At 48.8% G+C, this 9341-nt stretch overlaps 1 protein-coding gene across 1 annotated transcript; it reads left to right on the top strand.

Annotated features, from left to right (window-relative positions):
- The first annotated feature begins 619 nt into the window (after positions 1 to 619).
- On the top strand, positions 620 to 8706 carry CCKAR (cholecystokinin A receptor). The gene is made up of 5 exons (XM_006093262.3): positions 620 to 918; positions 1644 to 1904; positions 4594 to 4855; positions 6688 to 6815; positions 8180 to 8706. Exons 1-5 carry the CDS (start codon positions 747 to 749, stop codon positions 8704 to 8706), a joined length of 1350 nt encoding a protein of 449 aa, XP_006093324.1. The 5' UTR covers positions 620 to 746.
- The last annotated feature ends 635 nt before the right edge of the window (positions 8707 to 9341 follow it).

The following is a 9341-nucleotide window of genomic DNA, read 5'->3' on the forward strand; positions in this document are numbered from 1 at the left end:
ACCAATACAAACATGAATAAAAGAATGAGAAATCTTGCAAAAATTTTTTTGTAATACGGTTCCAGGAACCTCTACTCAAAACTACCCCCTCCTTTCGGTTAACAAGGGCAGAGAGCACAGAAATAACACTGTGGTTGGTAACAACCAGCCGGCAGTTATATGCACACACATGGCTGGGCATGGTTCCAAAGCTAAAAAGGCACTAATTGCTTTTCTATAAGGAGGCAGAAGCACAGCCCCTCCGTGTCCTTTAGTCCTGATGGTCTGCATTATCATATCTGTTACCGTGTTAATTGTTCCTGTCTCACACAGCCAGTTTGGGCCTCATTCTGCCTATGTCTGGGATGGTGGACAGGTTCCTATGCAGAGACCAGAGGGACTGGGGGAGTGTGTGTATGTGCGCTTGTGGCCGGGTGTGTGTATGTGTGTGTGTGTGTGTCCACGTGTGCGTGCATGTGTGTGTAAAAGCAGCGACACTTTGGGAAGGGTTAACTCCCAGCCAGGCTATGCTCAGGGCCCCAGGGCTGGCCCAGGAGTGGGAGGGGTGGGCCTGGAAGGTGGAGCGGGCTTGGCTTGCATTGGCTGCCTTTTCCAAGACAGGAGTGCAACTGCTTGCCCAGCTGGCCTGAGCGTAGTGAACTCAAGTCTCCTGGAGGAATGGCTGGAAAAGCCCACACCTGGAGGACCCTCCCTCCCTGCCCCTCCACGGCAGGTCGCATCTGGGAGACGCTCGGGTCCTCAGAGGCATGAGTGACAGTGAGCAATTCACCCGCTCGCCAGCACTGGGTGGAGAGCAGCAGGCAAGGATGGATGCGATCGACAGCTTCCTTGTGAATGGGAGCAACATCACTCTGCCCTGCGAACTAGGCATCGAGAATGAGACGCTTTTCTGCTTGGATCGGCCCCTCCCGTCCAAAGGTAGGCGGCAGAGACTCTCCTTTTAATTCAGAAAACTCTAACGGAGAGGGAGAGATCAGCAAAAGGCGAGGCTGGCATAGAGAGCAGGACCACGTCTCCCTGAGACAGGGCTGGAAAAAGTCGTCTGGGCAGAAGTTTGGCTAAGAGATCAGAGAGCAGAATGGAGTCAGATATTCTCTGTTGCCCTCAGTCAGGAGAGTGGGGATTAAAGGCCAGGACTTGGGGGAACAAAAGCAGTGGGAGGAGGCGCTGAAGGCAGTGCGAGCGAGCGAGAGCAAGCGAGCCAGTGTAGAGGCTCCAACTTACAAGCGTCACAGAAAAGGTGCTGTCAGGAGCCAGCTGTCCCCTTTTCTTGGGGCAAATCCGGCGTGAAGAAGTGATTAACGCTCAGCGGCTCTGAAAGAAAGCCATCCCTTCTCCCTGGGGAGCTTTGTTCTTAAGAAAAAGTGGTTCCCTGAGTGATCCTTGCACAAACCAACCTTTAAGAAGCAGCAGAATCACTCACTCGCCTCCTCCCTCTCCCCACCCCCACCCCCCACCCCCCAGGTTGTCTCTGCAGAACATTGTCAGTATGGGGATCATTGGGTTCAATGATCACACCCCTGTGTGTGTGTGGGGGTAGGGGGGGGTCAGGAGAAAATAAGCGTTGGCTTCATGTGCTGAGGTTTTAACATTCTGCTCTGATCACCTCCATCTCTCCGTCTTGTCCCTGCTCCCCCCTGCAGAGTGGCAGCCGGCCGTGCAGATTCTCTTGTATTCCCTGATATTCCTGATATTCCTGCTCAGCGTGCTGGGGAACACCCTGGTCATCACGGTGCTGATTCGGAACAAGAGGATGAGGACCGTCACCAACATCTTTCTGCTGTCCCTGGCCGTCAGTGACCTCATGCTCTGCCTCTTCTGCATGCCTTTCAACCTCATCCCCAACCTGCTCAAGGATTTCATCTTTGGCAGCGCCGTCTGCAAGACCACCGCCTACTTCATGGGTGAGTGGCTGTGGTGAGGGGGGGGGCGGGGGGGGCAGGGGGACCATCTCTGGCACTCACCCCCGACCCCACTGGGCCCCAGAGCTTCCCAAACCCCTGACAGCCTCAGCAGAGGAGCCCTGCTGAGTGTGAAAGACAAAACAGCCGGCTGTGCGGGCTGTGTGCGAGGTCACAGGTGCTGGCTTTAGGGTGGCTTGGGCCTCACCACTCCCCAGAAGTCCCTCCCAGGTGTATGTTTCAGAGGTCAGTTTCTCGGAGTGGGATAAGTTGATAAGAAGCCACGGAAGAGGTTCATTTTGCTTGTTTCTGTTAGAAAAACAGGTGCAGGCTGCTCGGTCACTTTCTGGAAGCTGTTGATTGTAGCCTGAGCTCTACCAGCCCCAGTCATGGTTTGGGGTGGAGAGGAGGGGGAGGAGGGTTCTTGCCTTTGCTGCTCTGACTTTGCCAGGGAACAGGGGCTGTGTGAAACCCCAGTCATCACAGCGCTGGGTACCCTGCTCAGGACTCACTTCTCAGTCCGTTCCCCAGAAAGCGCAGCCTCCACATCTAGACGATGAGTTGAATTTGCTCGTGGGGGCTGTGGGGTCACTAAGTCGACCCTGAGATATGCAGCTCCATGCCTGTGCCACAAGAGCTAATATTTTGTAGTACTTGTTGTGCACCTGATGTTATGCTAAGTGCTTTTACTTCCATGATCTCATTTTATAAACCAAACACCCTAAGCACAGTTAATTTTCGCTGTCCCCCAGAGGAGGGAGCAGAGGCACAGAGAGGTTAATAATGGGCCCAAGGGCACACAGGCGGTGAGCCGCAGAGCTGGGATTTGAACCCGGATCGGCAGGCACCCCAGCGGTGAATGAGCACACCGCTCATGGCTCTCCTGGAGCTGCACAAAGACATGTCTCTCTGTCCCCTTGTCCGCACAACTGCCTTGTCCCTGGCCTGTTCTGAGCTCTAGTTTGGAGGAAGAGGAGAGGCGGGAAATGGACAGTCTTCCATGACCGGAAGCTTTAAAAGCCTGGGTTTCCCCCCACTGAGGAAGCGGGATCCAGCACTAAGGAGAGGATGAGGAATTCCTGGCCTGCGTGTCATAGACCAATGCCCAGGAAAGTGCCGTGGGTGTCCAAGTCCTCGAAAATAAAAATAGGCTGCTTTACCCTCAGAGCAATTAAACAATGAAGCAATCATGATAACTAGCCCATGGCCTTTTAGGCTTATGATAATATTATTTAAGAATCTTAAGCCAGAATACATAAAAGGAAATCTAAAATTTGCTAAACGCCACAAAATGGTTAATTTTACATTATGTGACTTTCGCCTCAATCAATAATGTCTTTAAACATTGCTAAAATGAAAAGCAAGATAATGCTGCAAGTGCTTGCAATAGTGTCATGGTTTTGTGGGACTTCTGATTTCCCTCACTTCAAATCTCCCCTTCATTTTGAGTTCCCTTCAGTGCTATTGCTGGCAGCCAACAGGCATCCAGCTCCTACTGTGTGTCGTCAAAAAGGGAGGGTGGGTCTACAGTCGCTGTGGCCCCTTCACGCTGAGGAGTTTGGGCTATCCTCTCTACTCCAAATGGCATCGCCTCCTTAGGTCCAGGGAAGCACAGCAAAGCTGGTCTCAGAACATGAGTTTTTATTTCATGGTTATTACAGTTTTCTTTAAGTCTCTAAGAAATACTATGCATATTCTCCCTAGAAAAGGAACATTTTTATACATGGTCTCAGAGGAATAATTTATGTCTCCAGGCTAAGAACTTCTGCTCCCAAACTCAGATAAAGTCTTGGGTTTAATATATCACTGTAAGATATAATCAGAAGAAGTGACAGAATTCATGGATGAAGAATGAAGGGAACTTTAAAGAGATACAACATTATAATAAAGTAGACACACACAAAACACCAAAGTTAAGGGAAATTAAGCTTTTTTGACTCTACTTCCATACATCATCTTAAATGAGTTGTTTTGATGTCTTTCTCATTTATGTTACATACTTATTCTACAGAATACAGAAAAACAAAAAATACAAAAAAGCAAGAAGAACGAGAAGGAAGATGCTAGACTTCCATGCAGAGAAACCTGTAGTTACAGGATGGAATTTTTCCTCTTCACCTTTTTTATTATGGGTGGGGTTTATTTTCAACAAACTACATTTTGAAATTTAGAATGTTTCACTCCTGTAAGTAGTCTGTACTAGAAATTTTCAGAAAGAGTTTAAAGCTCTTAGCTCAGTGACCTTTTGGGGTCACAGTCCTTGAGAATCCGGGTGATAAGGTCGACTTCACTAGGCAGATGGTGCTCAAAATGAGAGCTTTTCTGTGGGTTACTCCAAAGTCTCCTCTATGACATAGGAACATGTTTCGTTCGCCTGGTTATTAATTAATGAGCACAGTCATCCTGAGAAAAAGTGAGGTTGTAATCAAGGTCCGATGTACTTATCTGAGCATTGGCAATAAGGTGTATTTGCAAATACATTTCTTTACTTGCTTCCTTCAATCCTTTTTGGAACAAAGCTGGGAATAAACCATTTTTCAAAAAAATATATATATGCCTACATGAGATTGCTTCACCCTCGGAGCAATTTCCTTTGATAGCAAACCCGTGCAGAGCAGATATGCTTAAGCGAATGTGCAAATAAACGTTGGATTTCAGAGCCGACAAAACCGACCGCTTTGTTTCTCCCCAGGCACGTCTGTGAGTGTATCCACTTTTAATCTGGTCGCCATATCTCTGGAGAGATACGGTGCGATTTGCAAACCCTTGCAGTCCCGGGTCTGGCAGACAAAATCCCACGCTTTGAAGGTGATCGCCGCTACCTGGTGCCTCTCCTTTACCATCATGACTCCGTACCCAGTTTATAGCAACTTGGTGCCTTTTACCAAAAACAACAACCAGACGGCAAACATGTGCCGCTTCTTACTGCCAAGTGACGTGATGCAGCAGTTCTGGTAAGGTTACCAGGTGTCCATTTGTTTGGTACAACTATTGAAGTTTTTATAAAAACTCGGATGTATTGTCCAGAGTGCCTAGGGGGTTAGTTTCCTGGTGGTTGTTATTCGATTCAGCTGTTTCTTCTGTCTCCTCTGTTAGAAGGCACAGGACCCATCTGTCTATTCTAACCTGTTTCTAGGACAATAGTGATAGCAGACACGCAATGCTCTGTTTTAAATGCCATGTGTATGTTAATTCGATTGATCCTCTCAAAACCTAGGTACTATTATTGTCCCCATTTTACAGATGAGGAAACTGAGCCGCAGAGAGGTTAAGTAAATTGTTCAGTCCTCAGCCTCTCTGAGCCAGAGCCTCTGTGCTGTCCACTGTGCAGTGTGTTTCCGGATCGCCTAGTGGGGGTTCAGGCTTGATGATTGGGCGGCTATGATTCTCTAAGAATGGAAGATAGAGTGAGGATGAGTCTTAGACCCCGTGTGGTTTTCTTAGAGCTGCAGGGATGATACTTGCACAGAGCACTTGACTGCAAATAAAAAGGCAAGATTCCAAACCTGTTTCTTTGCTGGGTGACGAGGGACAAGTTTACGTAAGCTCTCTGAGGTAGAAGTTCTTTATCTCTACCAGGGTTTCGTGATACAGATCTTTTTTATCTACCTCATCGGGCGGCTGTCAGATTCCAATAAGAGTGTGTGTATAAAAATGTCATTAAATATCTTTCAAAGGGCTACACAAATGCAGTGTATTATGCTTACTAATTCAAAGCATGTTTTACAAGCAGGGAGCTAGACATTTAAAAATGCTCAGAACTGAGATAATCTGCTTTCTTTGCCTTCCTTTTTTTTTTTTCACATTTCAACTCAGTAACACACACACACACAAGAATTATGTTGCAAATGAGAGGGACTTGAAAAGAAATCTTATCAAAACATGTCCAATTGAAATGAGAAATGGCCCGGCCACCATGAGCCTCTGACAATTTTATGGCCTCGTCACGTAACCTTACACATGCCAGGCTGCAGTGACTGAGGGGTCAGACTCATAAAAGAGGAGGCCGTGACATTCAGGAAGCAAACGTGTTTAGAGAAAGCACAGCTGTGCCCACCAGGCACCCAAGTGGGCACACCCCGTGCCAATGTGCCACAGCCAGCCAGAATGCCATATTTTGCAAAACAAAGTAGGCTTGCCATCATCCCTACCTGTGCTGGTGATTATTCAGTTGTCACAAAGTCAACAGATGGCATAGTGATATGCTTAAGAGCACAGGTTCTAGAATCATATTGCTTGGGTTCGAATCCCACCTTTGCCAATAGCTGTGTGACTCGAGACAAGTTATTTAAGTCTCAGTTTCCTTACTGTAAAGTAGGCCTTATAATACTCCCTACCTCAAAGATTATGATGGGATTAAATGTAATAATAGCTATAGAAAATGCTTACCTAGTGTGTAACACATTTAATAAGTCCTCAATGAATGTAAGCTCTTGGGTTTGTTTTGTTGTTGTTGTTGCTGGTTTTGGGTTTTTTTTGGTAACAGCTTTATTAAAATAAAATTCACATATTCTTTTTTTAAGCTCTCATTTTATATGTAGACTTGTCTCAGGCACAAAACATTTCCAATTTAACAAGTCCTTCGTAAGAGACTTTATCAGAAAAAAAAAAAAGTAAATAACTTCTAATGACTGAACCTCCACACATGGAATTTCCAAGGATATGAAATGCTGGTAATGACTGTTTGCCCTGAACAGTTTGAGTGGAGATGAACCTTATTGATTCCGTCCCATCTGCGTTGGAAATACTGGATTGCCGGTTATTGGATTTCTTTTTATCTCATTAGGCACACGTTCCTGTTGCTCATCCTCTTTCTTATTCCTGGAATCGTGATGATGGTGGCGTATGGATTAATCTCTTTGGAACTTTACCAAGGAATAAAATTTGATGCTAGCCAGAAGAAGTCTGCTCGAGGTAACTGTCTTGTAGCTGTATGTTTACGCCAAAAGATCTCACAGCTTGGTTTCTGTAACTTAACTAGACATCCCCACGGTCTGATGGAGATTTTCAGACTGTGGCATGAGGCACAGTCTCGAGAGGAGCATCTCTGGTTCCTCATCTGAGCAATGGGGAAATCATTCCTCTCCCCGGGCGCCGAGTGGAATAACAGGAGATAATACACACAGACCCCAATGGGAAGCCAAGGCCCACGTGTCCCAGACTTTCTGTAATGTCGTATTCAAACGGACCCCCTTCAGCCACTAAAGCTCATTGTAACCCCAGTCCTCCAGCCTGTCCCCTCCCTTCACTGTCCCATAGGAGTTGCCACCAAGCCTCACCCCGTCCCCATCCATTACAGCCCACTATCCACTGGAATTCACCCCAACACCTTTGCTGTCAGAACTTTTCCCCTTGCTCACTCCACCTCTTCGCCTCGCTCTTTCCCTCGTGTGTGACTTGGTCTCTCCGGCCTCTTTGGTTTTTGTTGATTGTTGCTCACTGTCTAGATTCCTCGTGTAAAAGCGGTCTGGAGGCTTAGCCAGCGAGCAGCAACCTTTCCACCAAGGAGCCGGGGAAAGAAGGACAAGAGTGTGAATATTCATTCTTCAATCATTTTTTTTTTTTAAATATATTTTATTGATTTTTTACAGAGAGGAAGGGAGAGGGATAGAGAGTTAGGAACATCGATGAGAGAGAAACATTGACCAGCTGCCTCCTGCACACACCCTACTGGGGATGTGCCCGCAACCAAGGTACATGCCCTTGACCGGAATCGAACCTGGGACCTTTCAGTCCGCAGGCCGACGCTCTATCCACTGAGCCAAACCGGTTTGGCAGTTCTTCAATCATTTTTTAAAATATATTTTTATTGACTCAGAGAGGAAGGGAGAGGGAAAGAGAGAGAGAAACATCAATGATGAGAGAGATCATTGATAGGCTGCCTCCTGCACGCTCCCCACTGGGGATTGAGCCCACAACCCAGGCATGTGCCCTGACCAGGAATCCAACTGTGACCTCCTGGTCCATAGGTCGATGCTCAACCACTGAGCCACGCCGGCCCGGCCTCTTCAGTCGTTTTTAAGCCTTAGAATCTACCTATATAAAATGCTGTTTTATTTTGTATATTATGTACTAGCATGTCATATATCGCATATGTTGTTTTATTAGTGTTAAGTGGCTTCTCATTAGTAGGAAAAGGTAGTACAGATCAATGCTGGCCCATGTTGCCTGCCCCATCCTTCCGTTCAAGTTTGATTGGCCCCCTTGTTGGAGGGGGTGCTGGGCCGCTGGGCGGCATGGCCCGACCTGAGCAATAAGCGGTGTCCTTGCCCACGCAGAGAGGAAGGCGAGCACCGGCAGCAGCAGCGGCAGGTTCGAGGACAGCGACGGCTGCTACCTGCAGAGGCCGCAGCCCCGCCGGCAGCTGGAGCTGCAGCGCCTGTCCATCGCCAGCGGCCGCGGGGCCAGCCGCATCCGCAGCAGCAGCTCCGCCACCAACCTGCTGGCCAAGAAGCGGGTGATCCGCATGCTCATGGTCATCGTGGCGCTCTTCTTCCTGTGCTGGATGCCCATCTTCAGCGCCAACGCCTGGCGCGCCTACGACCCGGCCTCGGCCGAGCGCCAGCTCTCGGGGACGCCCATCTCCTTCATCCTCCTGCTGTCCTACACGTCCTCCTGCGTCAACCCCATCATCTACTGCTTCATGAACAAGCGCTTCCGCCTGGGCTTCCTGGCCACCTTCCCCTGCTGCCCGCACCCGGGGCCCCCGGGGGCGCGGGGAGAGGCGGGGGAGGAGGAGGGCAGAACCACCGGGGCGTCTCTGTCCAGGTACTCCTACAGCCACATGGGGGGCAATGCCCCCTGAGGGCAGAAGGAAGCAGGGGTGCTGAGGGAGGGAGAGAAGAAGAAAGCAGGAGCCAACAGGAGGCAGGCAGTGAGAGAGAAGAGAGGCTCCATTCCAGGGGGAACTAGCCACGGTTGCTCCTCATCCTGCCTCCTGGTGCTGGGATGGGGCCCTGGCTTGTTTTCTTGAGTTCAAGGCAGGACATTTTCCCTAACATCCTCAGGAGGAAACCTCAGCAGGTGGGGCGCTGAGTCCAGCAGGGTTCATGCTGCCAATGTCATTGCCAGCACACGTTCCACCTGGGGGGGAGGGGGCCTCCTGAGCTTTAGAAGGTTCTAGGCTATGGAAGGTGGGCTCTCACTCATGTGACACACTTCTAGACTCTGCTGATGCGGAGTTGGGGCGGCTGCTTTGTCCCTGGGGAGTCTATCCCTCATGTGCGTTCTCTAGTCACCCCCTCATCGTGACCACAGAAGGGAAGAGGGAGCAACCCCTCCCCTGGCTATTTTCTGTAGTAAGAGAGCAGCTTGACTTTATCTTCTTGAGGTCCGTCTAGGACATGCAGAGACATAAGTGTGTGCTGTCATCAGAATAGCACAAGAAACTATCTCAGAGACGGAATTTGGAATTCCTGTTTCCCAAATGAACAGAGAATA

Source organism: Myotis lucifugus, unplaced genomic scaffold, assembly GCF_000147115.1.
Source record: "Myotis lucifugus unplaced genomic scaffold, Myoluc2.0 scaffold_112, whole genome shotgun sequence".
NCBI classification, from domain to species: Eukaryota; Metazoa; Chordata; class Mammalia; order Chiroptera; family Vespertilionidae; genus Myotis; species Myotis lucifugus.